General features: G+C 47.4%; 1 protein-coding gene across 1 annotated transcript in view; it reads right to left on the bottom strand.

The window, feature by feature from the left end:
• Positions 1-20,125, bottom strand: part of KY (kyphoscoliosis peptidase) — a 48,151-nt gene that overhangs the window by 25,218 nt on the left and 2,808 nt on the right. Inside the window, exons 3-6 of the mRNA XM_029938765.1 lie at positions 17,016-17,078; positions 13,162-13,224; positions 3,198-3,272; positions 1,432-1,494 (exon numbers count right to left, since the gene is read on the bottom strand). Of these exons, the coding sequence (XP_029794625.1) occupies positions 1,432-1,494; positions 3,198-3,272; positions 13,162-13,224; positions 17,016-17,078 (264 nt within the window). The remainder of the gene's footprint in view (positions 1-1,431; positions 1,495-3,197; positions 3,273-13,161; positions 13,225-17,015; positions 17,079-20,125) is intronic.

Raw genomic sequence — 20,125 nt, 5'->3', positions numbered from 1 at the left:
GCACATTTCCCCACCACTCCCAACATCCCTTCCTTTTGAGAGCTAGGACTTCTTTCTTCGCAAGCCAACTGGGTCTGGCACATTCCCCAAGGCCACTTTGTTGTGCTTTCTTGCTTCCTGCTGCCACTCTGCAGCAGTCCCTGGAGGGGTTTGGCCCTTTGACCCCAAGCCTCTGACTGGGCCCTCACCCTGTCACATGTTATGACACATCCAGGACCTGAGGACTCTTCCTGTCTCAAAAAGAGGCAGAGTGTGTGATGGGCAGGTAGGCTATGTAAACCCTACCATGAGGCTGTGGTGTCACCACCAACCTAGCATTTTCTTTCTTCATTTTTCTGCTGCTTCCATAAGGACCAGGATATCCTGGACCCTCCGCATCCTTCTGTCCCGGACAGTCTTACACTGGGGCTCCCTGGAAGCCCAGCACCATTGTGGCTCATTGCTGGTGCTGGGATCTCTTGTCTCCCATCACCTTGATCCCTGTCAGTCTCTGTCCTGTCTGAGCACAGCCCTTGTCCAGCCAGCCTCTCAGAAGGGAGAGGGTACCCACAGCAGGTTCTCAGTGCCTTCTCCCTCCAAGGAATCTGGCTCCTGCCATTCTCTGACAAGGGCTAGCAGGGTGACCTAAGTGGATATGAAGTGGACCTAAATTTAACAAATTTCTGCTTGGTATAACTCTGGAAATGAGGTCTCCCCAGCCCCTACTGAGAAGAAGGATGACATTTCTAAAATGGGACTGAAAACCCTGTTACTAGTTTTACCCTTTCTTGGTTCCATTTTACAATATCTCAACATTAAAAATACCCACAATGATTTATGCCTCATTACATTTACCTTCTGAAGAGATTATATAAGATCTAAATATGATTTTGCATAAATACATTTAAAATACCAGTGGCATTAACTAAATTATTCTAACTTTAAAGCAAAACAATGGGAAGAAGTGCCAAGCTCTACCAAACCTTAGATACCATCTGGTCTCCAGAGAGGAAAACTGAGGCCCCAGGAAGGTGAGTAAGGGACAAAACCAGGACTCGAAGCCAGGCCATCGATCACCCCATTCAGGGTTTTACTCGATCCCATTCTGCTTATTCCTATGCCTCCTATGTTATGGACGCTTGGCATTCCATTTAAAGTTAACAGTTCTGAATTCTGTATTTAGTATGTTTTCTGTAATGGGCTGCCTTGTTATTGGGGTTTATGCTTTAGCTTCGGGGTCATACGGTATGTGAGCTTTTTCATTATTCTGCCTGCATCCATGGCAGACCTGCTAATCAGTCATGATACTCCTCCCTCCCCTGAGGCCAGAGGTAGCCCCAGCCTCTCATATAGGACCTAGGGACCCATTTTCATTTGACTGGAGATTGACACACGGGGCTAAACCAATTCACCATTTCATGGAACGGCCCTGGAGAAGGCCCTGCAACTTACCATGGGCATCTTTGGCTCCAGGCTGCCGGGGTCTTGTGTTTCCATTTTTATCACCTTGTAAACCTGCAATATCCCAAAGGTCAGAAGTTGAGACACTTCAGAAGATGTCAAAAATGCAAGTACAGACAATTCCCTGTGTGGTGGCCCTGGCTTCTGACCCCTCCTCTTCCATGTCTATGCCCAGCCTTCTTGTTGCCATATCCACTCACCATCTATTACTGCTGGAATTGCCCTGGACTTCCTGCTGAGGCACAGGAAGGACTGAGAACCAGGGAGGGAAAGATAAGAAGGAGAACTGAAGTCTGCAAGCAAAGGCAGAATTTACTCCGACATCAAAACTTTGTGTTCTGTCCTCTGGACCCCCTGCCATCTTGGAACACAGCTGGGGAAGCCAACAACAACAGTGAATCATTGCCAGAGAAGAACTGACCATGGAAAGAAATGAACGTGGGGAGAGGGAAAGGCATTTTCTATGGAGCTGAAGCCCAGAAAAGTCAAGCGGTTTTTAAATTATTCCTCAGGAAGGTTCGAGGGCAACCAAATCCTACCAATCCAGGACTGTTAATGCAGAATTGTTGCCAATAGTTATTAGACTCCTTGGAAACAGGAAAGGAGCTGCTGATTTGAATCCAGGTCAGGAAGATGTGGGTCCCTGATGGAACCATGCGGAGCTGAGGAGGCACATTGTTTTATGCCCTTGAAGCCCACCAGAGGCTGTAAATATAACAGTGGAAGGTTGCAAATGTGTAGAGGCACTGAGAAAGAATGGTCCTGTGTTTCCTGCACCTACATTTTATTTCCATCTCCATACTTTGGTAGAGTAATGAGGGTTCAACATAACAGCTAGCATTTATTGTGTACTTTCTATGCCTGCCTTGTGCTTTATATTGACCGCCTGATTTAACTTCACAACAGTCCTATGAAGGAAGCTGAATTATTTTCCTCCTCTCATAGATGAAGAATTTGACTCCACAAGAGAGGTAAAGCTACTTGCCCAAGGTAAGAGCTGAGATCTGAGCCCAGTCAGTAAACTCCAGGGCCTGTCTGCTCCATGCCTGACGCTGAGACCCTGACCGCTGAGAGCTGCAGGACCAGGCAGCCAGGAGGGCCTGCCTTGCTCACGCAGGGACATGGAGAGAACCTGAGCCCTGGCTGTTCTGTAGACTTAATTCCTTGGCCAGCACTTCTCTAGGCCTCTTTAGCTATAAAGTAGATAGATGCCCGGAGAGGACCAAGAGGGGAGTGGAAAAGACATCATAGGTCTGACCCCATGCACCTTGCAACGAAGGCAGCCAAACATGGTGGCTAAGAGCACAGGTCTCAGACCTGGTTTTGACCCACTTCCTAGCTGGTCCCTTAGGCAGTTATTTCACCTCTCTGGGCCTCACTTGGCCGAATTAAAAAGTGAGGCATCTATCAAAGGGTTAAAAAGTTAATGAATATAAAATACATACTGCTGTGTATGCCACTTCTTAGGCAGACAATAAATGGTATCTAAGAACAACACTCCTGCGATGAAATTCATCTTTAGCTGAGTGCTTTGTGTTACCCACACCTAATTGCACAGACTCAAGAACAGTGGGCGTTACATATGGAGAAGAGACTCCCCAGAATGAAGCAGTCACACCTCTGCCTCTTTCCAGCGTGTAGGCCTAGCTGACTCCTCTCCTTCCCCCACAGGAAGCCTAGGTGGGGCTCTGGCCCATTAAGTGACTGTCACTCCTCCCGCCAGCCCTCCACACACAAGCAGCCCTGGACGTACGTACGTTTAGCTAAGGAGAACTTCTTGAGCAGCTGAGGCATGGCATCTCGAGGGTGGACCTCCACAGTCAGCTGTGTCCCTGCAAAGGAATGGGAGGTGACTTTCTCAGGCAGATGCTGCCAGCGAAGAGCGCAATGTCCCATGACAGATGTTTGAACAACCAAACACAGTTGGTTTTAAGCTTTCTTCTGAATATACAAGTAATTCTTGTTTAAAGAAATGAAAAACAAAATACAAGCAGGCAGCTTCCAGACCCAGGCAGGATGAAATAAGAACACTCTAGCTTGTCTTTTCCAGTGAATACAACTATAAACCTTGGAAAGAATGCATGGAGCAACTATTTCGGGACTCTGTAGGGTAAATCATAGAAGTCAAGTCAGGGAATAAGATTAGCATTTAAAGCATCACTGAATTTGCAGTGAGTTTACCATTCCCTTCCCCCTGATGGTATAACTTAGACCTCACTCCCACGCAGCCCCAAACACCGAAGTGCACAGTGGGTACAGGGAAACAGTGCTCCAAGCTCCAAGAAAAGCTCTTTCTTCCAGCTTGTGAAGTCAGAGAGTGTGGGACAAATCCCTTGTTGGACACCCCCCCATCCTTTTTTTCTGTTCTCTCCCCACTCAGCCTCTAGGAAAGTCTGTTGGTAGTGATGTAGCAATGATTTTTTTGGTCAGCCAAAACCTTAAGCACCTGAGACTTTGAGGGAAGCAAGCTATGATTCCCTAGAGTGTGGGAACAAACACTCCCTGGTTTTTCCCTCTCCCTGTTCCCCACTGATTGTCTCTAGATGTAGGCAGAGTTGCAAGAAGTGCCTGGCAGAGTGGGGAAATTAAAGTCCAGCACAAAAGCTGGATTGAGGATTGAGAAGTGGTTTGTGAAGGGGAGGGAGCTCAAGAAAGCAAATCCATACAGTTATGGATGAACTGTGGTCACCTCTGAGCGGAGCATACATGAATCTCATCCAAAGCATCATCCCACAATCTTTAAGAACTAAACTATGGGGTAGACCAATGACTAGACTGGCCACTGGTGGTGCATGTGCTGAGCAGATCTATAGAGCATTGCAAAGGCTACTATCCAAAATGATCCTGAGTTGGAAGAATGAGGATCTCTACTTGAAAGGAAAAGAACATCAACGGATGCTAATCCCAGGATGATACAGATTTTGGAATTATCAGATAGACTTTCAAATAGCCATGGTAACCATGCTCTAACAAAAAAAGGGCAAATAGTCTTGAGATAAATGGAAAGGTACCAAGAATCAGCAAAACATCAGAAGCTACAAAGAAGAAACAGATCAAATTTTAGAGGTAAAAAATATAACAATTTGAAAAATTATTTGGATATGCTAAATAGTATATGGAGAGGACAGAAAAGTCAGTGAACTTGAAGAAAGATAAGATGGGAAACAGAACAAAAAAATGAATAAAACTTCAGAGACCTTTAGGATAATACTTTAAGGTCTAACACTGGTGTTCTTGAGATCCCAGAAGGAGGGGAGAAACAGTGTGTTACAGAAAAAAAATTGAAGAAATGATAAGAAAATAATCAATGAAACCAAAAGCTGATTCCAAGGAAAGATCAGCAAAACTGATAAGGCTCTAACCAGATTGACCAAAAAGAAAAGAGGTAAGACACAAACCAGGAATCAAGACACCAATATCAGCAGTGAAACAGGTGAGACCACTACAGATCTCGTGTATATTAAAAGAATAATAAGAGAATACTACAAACAACCCAATGCACATAATTCTACAACTGAGATGAAATGGATCAATTCTGTGAAAGCTATAAACTACTAAAACTCACCCAAGTAGATAATCTTAATATCCCTGTATCTATATAAAAAACTAATTGTAGTTCGAAATCTTCCAGAAACAAACTAATACCAAGTCCAGTGCGTTTCACTGACAAATTCTAACAAACATTTAAAAAGAAAATAGGACCAATTTTTAAATGAGATTTTTCAGAAACAGAAGAATAGTAAATATTTCATTACCTATCATCTGAGGCCAGCATTAACTGACACCAAAACCAGAAAAAAACAGAGTATAAGAAAAGGATATTACAGACCAATATTTCTCATGAACACAAAAATTCTCAAAAAATATTAGAAAGTTAAATTCAGCAATATAGTAAAAGAATACTATGGCACTGCAAGGGTCATTCAATATTTGAAAACCAATGAATGTAATTCACCATATTAGCAGGCCAAGGAAGAGAAACCACATGATCATTTCAATTAATGCAGAAAATACATTTGACAAAATTTAACATTTATTCATGATAAAACTGAATAAACTAGGAATAGAAGGGAACTTCCTTCATCCAAAAAAGGGTATCTACCAGAAATCTATAGCTAACAGCATATTTAATGGTCAAAAATGGAATGTTTTCCCCCATGACTAGAACACGGCATGGATGTCCACTCTCACTGCTCCTAACAAACACTGCACTAGAAGTTCTACTCAGTGAAAGAAAACAAGAAAAAGAAATAAAAGTCCTACAGATTAGAAAGAAATAAAACTCTTCTTATTTACAGATGACATATCTATTTAAATAGAAAATATCAAGCCATCTACAAAGAAAGCTCCTAGAACTAATAAGTTTAGCATGGTCACAGGATACAAGGTCAGATACAAAATCAATTCTATTTATAGTCACAATAAATGATTAGAAATCGAATTTAAAAATCAATGTTTCCCATAGCTCCAAAAATTAAAATACTTAAACATAAACCTAAAAAAAAGTGTAAGAGCTATATGTTAAAAACCACAAAATATGATCAAAAAAATTAAAGGAGACTTGAATAAGTGGAAAGACATACCATGCTCATGAATTGAAAGACTCAAGATTGTTAAGTTGGCAATTCTCCTTAAATTGATCTATAGATTTAATGATACTTCATTCAGATTCCCTGGAGGAATTTTATAGATATTAGATATGGATAAGATGATTCTAAAATTTAGATGGAAAGATACAGCAACTACAGTAGCCAAACCCATTTTGAAAAAAAAAAAAGGTGGAGGACTCCAGCTATTTGATTTTAAGATGTGCTACGAAGCTCCAGTCATTACATAGTGTTATATTGGCAAAGGGACAGATATATAGACCAATGGAGCATAATAAGTAGTTAAGAATTAGACCCACACAAATATGGCAAAGTGATTTTTTTACAACAGTGCAAAGACATTCCATTTAGAAAGTGGGTAAAAAAACAAATATTTCACCAAAGAAGAAATTTACAGAGGGCATATAGGCATGTGAAAAGATGTTCAACATGATTAGCCATTAGGAAAATGCAAATTAAAACCACAATGAGATCTCATACCTATTAGAAGAGAAGTAATAAAAAAGTAGTGATAATACTCTATGTTGACAAGGTTGTGGAGAAATCAGATCTCTCATAACATTACTGAAGGGACTGTGAAGTGGTACAGCAACTCAAAACAGTCTGGCAGGTTATTATAAAAGGAAACATACTGAACATCTGACCCAACAACTGCACTTTTGAACATTTATCCCAGAGAAATGAACACTTAACGGTCGTTCATACAAAAACTTATCCACAAATGTTTACAGAAGCTCAATTCATAACCACCCCAATCTAGAAACAACCTAAACGTCCTTCAATGAGTAAATGGATAAACACCGTATGGTACATCCATATCAAGGAATACTTCTCAACAATACAAAGAAACCACAGGAGGACATAACCACAGAGATTCTGCACAAGAGAATCTGGGGTGACAGAACTGCCCTGTGTTCTGACTGTAGTGGTGGTTACATGAGCATGCATTATGCATGCATTAAAACCCATGCAACTAGAGGTGCCTGGGTGGCTCAGTCGATTGAGCGTCCAGCTTTGGCTCAGGTCATGATCTCGCGGTTTGTGGGTTCGAGTCCTGTGTCGGGCTCTGTGCTGACAGCTAGCTCAGAGCCTGGAGCCTTCTTTGGATTCTGTATCTCTCCCTTTCTCTGACCCTCCCCCGCTCTCTCTCTCTCTCTCTCTCAAAAATAAATAAAACATTATAAAAAAATTTTTTAAACCATGCAACTATATACCAGACAATTTAATTTTAGTAATTTAAAATAAAACAAAAATAAATATAAGTACCAGTTGAGCAAACAAGCCTGAGCAGAATTAAAACAAGAACCTGGATGATATAGAACGATATAAAATAGAAAGTGAAAGTCCAAAGCAGGATTATAGTAAACATTTGCTTTCTTCTCTTGAACCTTCACATGTCAGTGAACATGGTCCTGTGTCCTCGTTTTAAGTGAGCTGTATAGCACTCTATTCTATACATGTTTTATAATCCATATAAGCAATCACTTTTGGTTGGGTAGTTAACTTTTCCCAAATGTTTTGCTATCATAATCAGTGATGTATGAACATTCTGATACACATCTCTTTACACACTTTTCAAATCAGCACCTTTGAATAAATTCTTAAAAATGGATCTTTTGCTATACTTTGGCAAACTTCCCATGAATGATTTTATCAGTTGCTATCACCCCAACAGCACAAGAGAATGTCCATTTTGCTCATTCCGACTGTGAGTGATTGCAAAATTCATCACAAAACTTCGTACCTACAAGGAGAGGTTTTTTGTTCTGTACCCTGAGTTTGGGCTCTCCTTAGGACTTGGTCGGTCTCGTCAGCATGGATATTAACAGAAGGGATGCTGGGCACGTTCTGAGCATAGGTCTCAAGGAAGTTTGCAGCCTCTGCTCTCATTCTTGGGATTCGAGCCACAACTGCCATGTGAATGAGCCCAGGCTCGCCTGCTGGGAGTAGAGAAACCATGTGGAAGAGAGCAGAGGCATCTCAGGTGAGGCTACCCTACCCTACCTGGTTTCCAGCCAACTTACCAGCTGACCACAAATATATGAGCAGGGCGAGCCAAGTCCCCCGATGAACTCGGCAGGAACGCCCAGCCAACCTGTGCACTTGTGAGCTGGTAAATGCTAATTATTTTAAGCCACTGAGTTTTGGGGTGGTTCGCAATGTAAAAATAGATCACGAATATACTCACTGACATACGATTTCATCAATCTCTTTTAATTTTTATTAATGAACAATGGCACCTAATTTTTGTGCATTTAATTTTTAATGTATTTTTCATATGTTTATTTACCATTTGAAATTCTTATTTTGTGAATTGCCTATTTTCCTACTGATGTATTATTTTTTCCTTGTTAATTTTGTAAGAGTTTTTTTTTGTTTTTTATTTTTTGTTTTTTTACTAACCCTTTCCCTTGTAAATGTATTGGGATTATTTTCACAGAATAACAATACTATCTTGTGTACTACCCTCTGCATGCCAAAGAGGGTAATTCTCAAACAATTTTATAAGATACAGTGTGACCTTCTAAGGCATTACTTTGAAGGGGTTAACATTCACTTTGAGGGTAGTTTCTAGTACATTCAATGTCACAGAAAATCAGTGTGTGACTTTATAATTAAGACCTTAAGCATTTCAAAGCATAATTCAGTTCTGGTTATAGGATTGAGTGCCATTGTCAAGAGCAAACACTTCCTGTGTACATTCTCATGCTGCATGAAGCACAGGTCTATTCTCCTTTGCCTTTTTACTTTTCTGTCTGAAATACTTTAAGGTGTTTTTCAAAGTGGGTGCTAAGCTGTACTTGGCTATGAGATGCTTTACAAGAAAAGGATTTGAGAAATATGCCTACTCTCTCTCTTTTTGTAGGTTGTAATGTGTAATGCTCTGAGAAGTCCTGCAGTGAAGAAGTCAATCGGACCCAGTACTTTTTTGTGAAACACAGTTTGGAAAATGCTAGGTTGCAACAACTTCCAGAAACTTAAAGAAGCTGCAGAACTGAACAACTTGGTTTAGGGCTCAACAACAAACCTCTTCCCAACCTCCCCACATTTAACATACAGGCACTTCCAACCACCCCCAATTCAGCCATGGCTCTTTGTCCAAGAATGAGTGAGCCGAGAAACTAGGTACGGTTAAAGTCCTGGCAAAGGTGAGCACTGATGTATTCTCCCACCCGGATGTGGTCCTGTTCCACAAGCTCCACCTACCACCACTTCCAATCCCTTCTCTCTTTCCTGAACTTCCTCTTCTCTCTCCCTTCTTGGACAGGGGCCCAATTTCCAATATCCTCCTGAGCCCCACTTCCTGACTCTCCTCCAAAGAGTCGCTGCTAATCAACCCCCCGCTGAGGAAAATAGCAAAGCTCCTTAGCCTTCCTGATCCGTGGGAGTGTGATACCCACTCTTGTCACACACAGGTGTGGGAGGGTACTTTCGGAGGCTCCTTGCCCCAGAAACCTGGCCTGGGTGTGCTGTCACAGGTGAGCAGCAGTCACTGGAGAGTCCTGTGCTCCCTAAACGCATGAAATGGTAAGTTTTTGCAGACTACTACATTCTGTATCACATAAAACTCTTAATTTAAGAAGAAAATTAATTTGACCAATTTTCAATGAATGAGAGTGCAACATCATTTGGAGCAAATTTAAAGTAAGATCTAACACCTTAGAGACCGTTACACCAATCTTAACAGTCACGACCAAACCCACAGGAGGCCCTTCCTGGGCTTCAGGTCACCTGGCTGGCTCTCTCATGGCGTCCCTTTCTGGTTCTACCAGTTGGCACCCAAATAACATTTCTGAGGCTGCAGCCTTGGCTGTCTTAGTAACAGCATATCAGCATTGCTTTCTGCTACCTCTGAGAAGCGCCTCCCAGACCCCACCCCAGGTACCACTAGCTCCGTGTCCTTTTCTCTTCTCCCTTCCAATACGGAGAGGCAGCAGGCAAGCCCCAGCACGTCCGAGTCTGTGGCGCTTCTGCCGTGGGTCTGCCTTTTACTTGGTCAGGAGAGTTCTCCTTCTGGTGCCTTCTCCCCGGGTCTCTGCAGGTCTGAATCAGGATTTGTCTAATGCCCTAATTTGCTCAGAATATCTAATGCAGAGATGGCAAACAGATTTCATCTTGTTCATTAACTCTGACTGACTGGAAGTGGCTGCCTGGAGTGTTGATCAATTAGCAAGACTGTTGGGCACGTGCGTGTGTTATGAATGTGAGTGTGTGTGGGTGTGCATACATGTGTGGGAGTGTCTGTGTGTGTAGGGCTGTGGGATTCGGGTCAGATACTTGCTATCCTTGACTTGAGGTCTTTACTAACGTTGTCCGTATACGGAACCTGGGGTGATAACCAGGTTCATTGCCTCGGAATGTTCTTCTTCGGTAGTTGAGAGTCAGGAAACCTCAGCTAAAGCATCTGTAATTTAAAAATGCCCTTAAAGAGCCCCAGGGGAGGTGATCAGCAGAGCTGTGCTGTGGCTTCAGTCTGGGGAGTGATAGTCAGTGCAGGAAGCAGTGTGCTCTGACGGCCCAGGAGCAGCACGCTGGATGAAGACAGGGACAGTCTAACCCTGCAGAACCCTTGCCAGGCTCCACTGGACACAGCGTGAAAGGCCCGCTCAGCAGCCACAGCCACCAGATGACAATCTGAGACCAAATGGGCTGAGACGGCTGGGGCACCAGCCAGGGGGTGATGAAGGGCATCCCTTGCGGCCCTGACCGACCCCGGCTTTCACTGGGCTCTTGAAAACTCGGGGCCATTCATGATTCCTTCTGCAGAGCAGAGCGTCCCTGGCCAGTGTGTGCGTGATCAAAGGCACGGAGTGTCTGCATGAAGATAAGGGTGCATGACCTGTGAGAAAGGAAGCCTCAAAAGAAAACTGGCTTCTCAGGAATCACTTTTGGGGCCTCAAGCCACAGGGGCTCCAGCGACCACCCTCCTGTCATTTCCCTCATACACCCATTACAGATGAACCTTCTGAAGCGCCCTTCTGCATGAAGATCCAAAACTCCAATGATCTGTTTGTCACCTGTTGCTAAAGTTGATCATAGCAGGTGCTCCCTCTCCTGGAAGCTCTTCCCCAGATGCCCACATTGCTTGCTCCCTCACCTCCTTCCTTATTTAAATGTCACCTTCTCAATTACTCTGTTTTAAATCGTCCCCATGTGGTTGGCTGTGTAATGGTCCTTAAAGATAGCCATGCCTTAATTCCAGGAACCTGTGAGTGCTCCCTTATATAGTAAAGGGGACTTTGCAGATGTGATTAAGTTAAGGATCTTGAGATAGGAAGATCATCCTGGATTATCTGGTGGGCCCAATATAATCACAAGGAGTCTCATAAAACAGAGTCAGGAGATTTAACTACTTAAGTGGAGAAAAGACAATGTGGCAATGGGCACAGAGAATGAAGTGGTGCAAGTCAGGAAGTGACAGCAGCTTCTAAAAGCTGGAGGAGTCCAGGGACAGATTCTCCCCTAGAGCTAGTGGGTGGAATGTGAGTGGCCTATGGGAGGCAGGGTGTGGTGTGCCAGGTGGGGCTCTGGTGACTGGTGGGCCCCATCCCACTCCTATCTGCCCAGGACACCGTGGGGACAGTGCAGTGTGGAGGTCTGGCAGGTGTGCCTGGCTCAGGGACCATAGCACCCCTTGTCTTGGCTTTCTTGTGCACAAATAGGGATAACACCATGGCCCTATCAGGGAATATAGCCAGAACTAAGCAAGATTAGTGGTGGCTAATCCACTTTCATTTTAGTGAGGCATTGCTTATTTATGTTTTGTGGTGAATTGTGTGTACTAGTTCACTTCAGGGAAGCAGGGGGGCCTGCGTTTGTCTTTGTGGTGTTCCTGGCAGGGGGCAGGTTGTGGTGGTCCCACTGAGGCGGGGCTTACTGTGGAGCTGTATTCCCCGGAATTCTGTCGTAATGTACACTGGCCCTGCCTGCAAGGAGGGCTGGAGTCGTGCTGGTGACCCATCTTGACAGGCCCTCACTCACCGCTTGCCAGGGCATTTCTGTGGTGATGTTGGGTTAGTCTGTGATTCTGAGAGCAATTCCCTGAGAGGCTCTGAGTTCTCCAGGGACTCCTACTTTGCCACTGCCCCGTGGACATGATCAGATAATTTCTTTACAAGGTAGGCCATCAGTGCTGAGAGCTATAGTAGTGAAATTTGGGCTGAGTCTATGAGAGCTCTCAGATAGATACCAGGCCCTGAGTCATTAATGCAGAGCAGGAAACCAGGGTGGGAGACTGGGGTGGCGGGGAGCTTAATGGAGGTGGGAGTCTCTATTTAACGTGGCCTCCCCTCCAGCTGTAGCTGCGAAGTCCTCCTGTCTCTGTCTCTGTAGCCTCAGCACCCCACATACCCCGTGTTCTCAGATCCCATCAACTGCAGAGTCAGCATGGCGATGCCCTTGCCTGCCCTCCCAGGGTCCTGGGACCCATCCCAGCAAAGTGAGAATTCTCAGGGAAGAGCCCTCTCAGGGAAGGGCCCTCTCACTTCCCCTTGCTGAGTGGGGAAGGCCCTGGAAGACTCAGTCTCCGCTGTGACCCAGGAGGAGGGAAGGCTTGGTCAGTGGGCAGGCTGCGGGAGGCTGGTTTCCAGAAGCGCTGTGGAAGCAGAGCTGTGTGAGGGTTAACAGCTGAGGTCTTGGTGGTGGCTCTGGAGGGTGTGGGCAGGTTGCCTCAGCTCTGACTCTTACCGGCCATGTGCTCTTGGACATACAACAACTTTTCCAAACCTCAGTTTACACATCTGGAAGTTGAGGACAGTTAAGAGTACCTATCAGATAGGAGTGTGGTAAGCTTCATTTACATGAGAATCATTATGTAAATGGATCGGCAGGGTGCCTGGCACATGGTTAGCACTCATAAATGTTAGCTATAGTGATGACAGCAGAGGTGAAGAGGACAGCTGTGAGTTCCGTGGCCCAAGGACTTTATCACTCTATCCCACGTCACCATGGGACATGGGGGGAGGGAGAGGAAAAAGGTGCTCCAGTGTCCACAGGTCAGAGAGGAACCTGGTTCCCACAGTCCGCCCCCCGCACTTGCTGTCTCTGGCCTGGGCAGTGGATCCAGCCACACAGGAGCTGGAGGAGCAGTCACAGGTCGTGGTAAATCCCTTACCTTGGTTGTCGCAGGAAGTGATGACCTGGGGCTGCTGAGGGTGCTGCTTCTCCGCCAGGTTTCCTGTAGGAGCAACACAGAGGGACCTGCAGTGGCCACAGGGACCATGGTGGGGTTTGCCCCTGGCAGAGCAGGGAACTGTGTGCATCTGCAAGAAAGGGGGGCTGGTAGGGGCCTCAGGCCTGGCCTAACCATGGGCACCCCCACGTGTACATCCCCGTGGTGTACACACGTGGGAATCGTCGCAGTTCCGTGCCTGAATGCAGAGGCAAGTGATTGTGAAACCATGTGCACACACCCTCACGCCTCTCAGCAGGTGCCAGCGGAGGCTGGGTTTCTTCTCCACAAGGTGGGGACAGCTCCAGTGGCCTGAGTAACCATAACTCCCAACTTTAGTGTCGCCAGGCTCAGTTGCCAAATGATACCTTGCTGATCATCATGCCTTTCTATGGAGTGGGCTGGGAGGTTTCTATCCCCAGTTTACAGCAGATGAGCCTGACGCCTGGACACTTAACTTCCAGCCAATGACCCTGCTGCCAGGTGTGCCAGATCTGGGATTTGAACCCCGAGTCTCCTGATCCTAGCCCACCGTCCTCCTCTGAGAAGAGTGGGGGTAGCCTTCCTAGCTTAGGAGTTGGGGTGACTTGCCCCATGGGTCAGTTTCAGAGACATTTGCAGGGCATCCACTATGTATAGCTCTCTCCGCGCACTAAAGGTATTTATGTCCTCAGGACACAGAGCTGTCCTCTTTGGGGTCAGCCTGCTGTGGAGAAATGTCCAGTTCCTGCCACAGACCATGAAGGGGGAACCCACAGGTTTACCTGTCTCTCATATGGGATGCGACACCTTCTGCTATATCTTTCCCTTAACAGCTGCTGTGGTGGCCTGGTTTTGCTGAGGCTGCTTCAGAGGGCTCAGGGGAGGGGCTGCAGAAGGGCCAGGATTGTGGCAGCAGGGGGTTCCCCCACTGTTACCTGCCACCTTCTCCCCTGGCCTACCACTGGTCTGCAGAAAGGCTGTTGGGTGTGCCATTGAAAGTGGCCACTGGGGCCAGTGCATGGGCCTAGAGGTAAGCATACCTCTGGGGCACTGGCCTAAGCAGGTTGCATTCAGTTGACGTCCCTGTACCCAATTAGATCTGCCACTCAGTGCTTCCCACACCTGGGCCTAGGCAGAAGCCAGGCAAGGTGGCTAAACAGGTCCCTGAGCTGGTTTGGACTTGTGATCCAGCTGGCAGGGTCTTGCCCTGGAGAACCTGCCTGCTCCCACCTTCTCCTATGAGCAGGCCCAGCCAGGACCCTCACCCCCATGGGCTGAGGTCGGTGGGCTGGCCAAGGGTTAGGACCACTGCGTGTGCCAATCCAAAGTGATGCTGGTCCGGAGCGCTAGGCCAGACTCGGGGGAGGACAGGGAGCCACCTCCTTCAGGCACAGCTGGCTACACAGGCATCTCTGCTGGGCTGGCCGATGAAGGAAACAGGATCCAGGAAGGGAATCCTCAAGGAGGACGATTGGCTGGCAGAGCCGCTGTGGGTATTTATAGTCAGGGCTGCACAATTGGTTTCCCATGGCCGTGGGGTGTCAGTCCCTGTGCTGCTAGGCAGACTTCATCCAGGACCAAGGAAAGCAGCCAATCACAGCAGGGGAAGCCCGTTGCCGGGCAAGCGAGTGGGGTTGGCTCAGCCCAAACACCTGCTGCTCAGAAAAGTTTGGAGCAGTCCAGGCTCCCCCCCACCCTGCCAACGCCCCAGCCCAAGGAGTGGACAGGGCAGCAAGAGGGGGAACATGTGCCTTTTTGGATCAGCCCCATGTTCAGCCACATTTGTGCACACTCCACCAGCACAAGCCATCAGCTGCCTCCTTTGCAGATGAAAGCCGTCCAGTTTCCAGGGCTGGGTGCCTTGGGCACCAGCGAGGGAAGTATGTACCTAGAGTCTTGCCATCAGAAAACACAGAAAAAAGCTGCTCTAATTTGAACGTCTGCATGCATGCAAATGTGCAGTTTGGAAAATAAAATGTTGCTTTAAATTGCATGGATTTGTAGAGTGGGGTAGCCATCATTTTTCCCAGGCTCAAGGCCTCTGTAGTGCCTCTCTCCAGCCCTCCATTTACCTGAAACTCTCCATTCTCGGGTGGTTTTGCAAGGACTGCTTTAACGACCTTCTTTATTTAATTATTTCTTAAAAAATATTTTTATTATTTTTTAAAGTAATCTCTACACCCGTCGTAGGGTTCAAACCCAGAACCCCAAGATCAAGAACCACATGCTCCACCAACTGAGCCAGCCAGGCGCCCCATGATCCTCTTTATTTTGTTGTATTTTTCCATTAACCTTCCCTCAAACCAGGGAGGCTAAAGATGATAAAAATAGGATAAGTTCACTCTTTTTCAATCTTCTCTTAATGTAAGAACATGGCTGAGAAGCCATAAGATGAATTTCAGACAACTCAAGGTGAGAAAGCCGTAACAAATGAAGATGCTGCGTCTCTTTCCTCCCACTGCAACCCACTTGCCCACTCACCCACTCATACACTGGCCAAGCAATGCATGTCTGTACCAGCTGCTGTGCATTTCTGCAGCTGACGGGTTTCTGGTGGTCTGATTCTTATAATTCTCATGAGCTTAAAGCACAGTTTCGCTAACTTTGGCATTTGCCACAGCTGATGCATATAGTGCCCTATGGCCTCATAACAAGGTTAAAGAACCATCCCACCACATACACCAATTAGCCAGGACCCCGTGGGTGGTCCCCAGGGCAGGGGTATGTCTTAAGGACAACTTGTCCCCATGAACAGGGCAGGGGACACAGGAAAGCTCTTCACCTCTAGGGAGTTGAGACTCTATTGCAGTGAAAAGCATCATGATTATAATTATCAGTGTGGTCCCATGAGGGCAGCGTTCCTCATCCCAACAACTGGAACTCTGCCTGGCACAAAGTAAGCCCTGCAGAGCTTTATTAAGAGAGTGAGTGAGTGAATGTGCTTTCAGAATTTCATCCTTCCCTTTTGTTACTGTCAGGATGGCAAAGCATAGCTGTTTGGTCTTGTGCAATTGAGGCCCTGGTTCCCCATCTGCAGAGGGTCATGGGGGATGGTATCTTCACACTGGCATTTGATGAGCCCAGATCTGACTGACCCCTTATTGGAACTCTGGGAGTAGAGGTCTGATTCTTAGTAGAATTCTCACATGCCTACAGTGTAGTTTCACCAATGTTTGTTCTGGAAGCTGGGCTAATGAATCTGTGAAAGGTACAGAATAAGGCCTAGTATAGTCAGTCCATGAACGGTATTCCCAGAGTTGTTCTGGGCCAGTTCCCTGCAGGGCAACAGATGCCTGGCACCAGAGAAAGGCGACTTTGGAAACTGACTTCTCTCAGCTTATTGTATTCTGCGTCCCAGGCCAGCCGGGAACCACAGTACCCATCTCCCTAGACCTGGAGCAATAATGTCCCAAAGCAGGCCACTGTCCTCTCTGTTTGGAAAAATTTTCAAAAGATGGCCTCCTTGCATGATGTAAGCAGCCCCACCTCCAGTGGGAACGGACTCAAACCTCACTGTGCCAGATGATGCCAAGTCCTTCCCTATATATAGCCAGTGAACAAGTGGGTGCTCTACCTTATGGAATTACTCCCCTCCCCTCACAGTGTCCAGGAAACTGGGTGCCCTGATCCCAGGGAGAACTTTCTAGAGTCACAGCAGCTGTAGGGGCTTGGCTGAGTCATGAGCAGCTACTTTCTCAGTGGTTAGAGGTCTAGAGCCAGTTTTCAAACATGTGAAACCTAATGCTTCCCATCATTTTTCAGTGTGTTGAATTACAGAGATTGAAAGGAAAATAAAATGAAAAGAGAGAATTTACCATGCACGTCATTTCCTTCGAATTTCTGCCATCTCCGGAGTCCATTTCCAACACCTTGGAGTCCTGTGAAATAACAGAGTCTGGAGTCAGGTTCTCTGTGGCTGGGAGACCCAGGCCAGCAAGTGACAGGCCAGTTGCAAATGTATCGGGGTTTGAGTGGGATGGGTGGAACCTGGCTCTTTCAGGATCCAAGGGAGACTGCCTGTGAATGAAAGTCACTTTAAAACATTAAATAAAAATACTAAAACAGTGATTTCTAAGGATGGTGGGGCTAATTATCAGGGAGGATTTTCACAGTGCAAATCTATTCTTCACTGCACATCTCTACTGCCTAAATATGAAAGCGTTATCATAGAAGATGTTTGCCATTGATTTTGCCTTCCTATTTCTGTAAGTGGTGAATCTCTCACTTTTAGAGTCATGATGTGAGGTGGGGGGTGGGCAAAGATGGTCTCTTCCTATGGGAACTGCAACTGATTGCTGACTGCTCTCCCAGCCTCCCTTGCCGCTAGAGCACGGATATATGTGGCCTAGGCACAGCCAGTCAGATGCACCTGCGTCTGGTTCCATCTTGGGACCTGGTGATGCAAGAGGGAAGGGAATGGAAGTGTGCGCGCGTGCTCTCTCTGGTCCTGGCTGAAAGTGGTGGCTGCAAGGTCGAGTTCCTGGCACCGAGATGGCGTATATTCTGGCATGGGAGCAGCTGCAATAAAATCAAGTTCCTGGCGCGGACAGAGTACCTAGGGCTCCTTGGTGGCAACAGAGGTTTCCTCAGCAGACCAGCTCTGCTGTGCGGCTTTTGGCATCGTTCCTGGAAGCTGGGCCTCTAGCCTGGTTCTCCAGCCCTTTCAACCCCTCCTCAAATCCCACTGCCCCTTCCTGATGCTCTTCTGTTCTGCAGAGCTCTCCGCAGCCAGGATCCAGGGCTTGTGGCTCAGAACCCTTGCTGACACACGTGTAGAGTGGAATACACACACCACACCGACTTTGGGGATGAAACCTGGCACTGGAGCTCTTTTAGACTTGGGGCAGGTGACTTTAGGCCACCTCCTCCATGGCTGGGGGTACATTACAGGAAGTGAGGGCATCCATGCATATTTTTGAGAAGCACTGCACAATGGAAAATGCTCGGGCCACAGAGGAAAGAGCAGAGAGCATCTGCTGGCAGCCCAAATCCCTGGCACATGCTACCTTTGCCTCCTTATCCCTCTGACTCTTTTTTGCCACAAGGACACAGCAGAAAGCCACCCAGTCCTCTGCATTGTGACAGTAATGGAGCTGAGGGCCTCCTTTGCAGAGCCAAGAACCTGGGCTAGGGGCAGGGGTGGGACAGGAGGAGATGCCTGGAAGAGGTGCAGGGGCGTTTTGGATCTTGTGTACCAACAGGAGGCCTTGGAACAAACTAGTCAAGTTCAGTGTTTCCCTGTCTTAGGCTGTGTGGGCCCATCGGCTGGCTTAGCCAGGGGTCTCTTGGACACCACCATTGCCCAGCAGTGCTTGGAGGCTATGCACGCTCACTCTCCTCTACTCTGGTACAGAACTGTCTGATTGTAAGTAAGTGACACTGGTCTCTGCACTGCCATGGTGTCTGGGAAAAACCTCATCAGGAAAGTTATGGAGGAAAATAGCAAAAAGAGCTTGACAAGCAGGGCCTTCTTGCCTTGCAGCCTGGGGGTGAGCACGAAATGCATTGGTCTGGAGTCCTGTAGGGTTTGTATTTGGGGTCAGATACCTCTGAAACAGTCCTGATCCCTGCCATTTCCGAGGCTTCTCTGTGTTGTTGAAAGGTCCTCTCTTTCTAGTGTTGGAGCCTTTAGGAGAGATGAGATCAGAGGGAGAGGGGGAGGGAAGGACTCATAGACTGGCCTGGAGCCAGGCCTCTTGGGGGCCCTCTTGCCTTGCCACGCAGAGGGGGAGGCCTTCTGGACTGCAGTGTCTGGAGTAGAAGCAGCCTCTTTTCTATCTATGAGCAGAGGGCCTCTGCCTATTTCCTCATTACAAATACCCGGGGTGGGCGGCATTTCCACCTCTTCTGGGAGCAGCTCTGAGAATGGAGAACCAACTAATCCAAACAACTGGCCCCAAATCCTGCGGGAGATCGGAGTATCTGTCAACATTCTCAGCTCTCCAGAATCTATTTCTTTTCCTACCTTTTGCCCCAAGAGGTCACAAGGAACTATGGGGCAGGTCCAGCTGGTGTGACTGGTGGGGGCAAAGCCATTCCAGGCACCATTGCTTCAGTGTGGCAGGTGGATGTTCAATGCACACAGGGCTGTTAAACATCAGTCCCAAAGCACTAGCCCTCGGCCAGCCTAGCACAAACCTCACACCAGCCCCCATGAAGGTTCCAGAGGGCTTCTTCCTACACCTAGGAACTTTGGAGGGGCTTCTTTGCCATCCGTTATCCTCCATCTCTATTCTCTGCAGTGCGCCCTTCCCTCTGGAGATTACAGAGGCCTGAATGCTGTTTTCCACAATTGCTCTATAGTCATTTTATTTTTCCTGCCTACTCTTCCTCAGAAAGTCTATAGGAAAAGTAAAATTAATAGATCGGTGAGAGTGCAGAGAGCAGATTTTCAGCTTACCCTATGAAGCCGTTGGCACCACCCTTTATGCCTTCTACTGTAGGAGGCTGAGAGAGGCTTCAAGAAATGGGAAACTGAGGCCACGAGTTGTGCAAGGACACCAAGGGAGCTCCCTGACTCAAAGTCTGATTCAGCACACAGATTCCCCCGGGCCCCCTGCGCTCTGCAAAGTGCCATGTGAGGAGCAGGCCTCGGTCACCCAGGGGTCAGGACTGAGGCACTGGCCCCCTTCCTCCCAGGCATCTTCTAACCTTGTCGTGCACCCTTCAGAGAGTGGCTGGGAGGACGCTGGCTCCCTGGGGGTGACGGAAGCACAGGGAGTCAAACTGGGGCAATCACGGGGCTGCGCGTTGCCACGGGACAGGACGCCAGTGCCTGCAGAGGAGCAAGGAGAGCCGGCAGGGTGGGGAGAGGGTCGGTCTCGCTGGCCTCATTCGGGGGCGCTTGGGGCGCCCCCCGGCGGGCGGGCCCTGGGGCGAGGAGGCCGAGGTGCCGGGGTCGGGGGCCCGGGGGCCCGGGCCGGGC

This window comes from Suricata suricatta, chromosome 5 (assembly GCF_006229205.1).
Source record: "Suricata suricatta isolate VVHF042 chromosome 5, meerkat_22Aug2017_6uvM2_HiC, whole genome shotgun sequence".
NCBI classification, from domain to species: domain Eukaryota; kingdom Metazoa; phylum Chordata; class Mammalia; order Carnivora; family Herpestidae; genus Suricata; species Suricata suricatta.
This window is presented reverse-complemented; position numbering and strand designations above follow the sequence as displayed.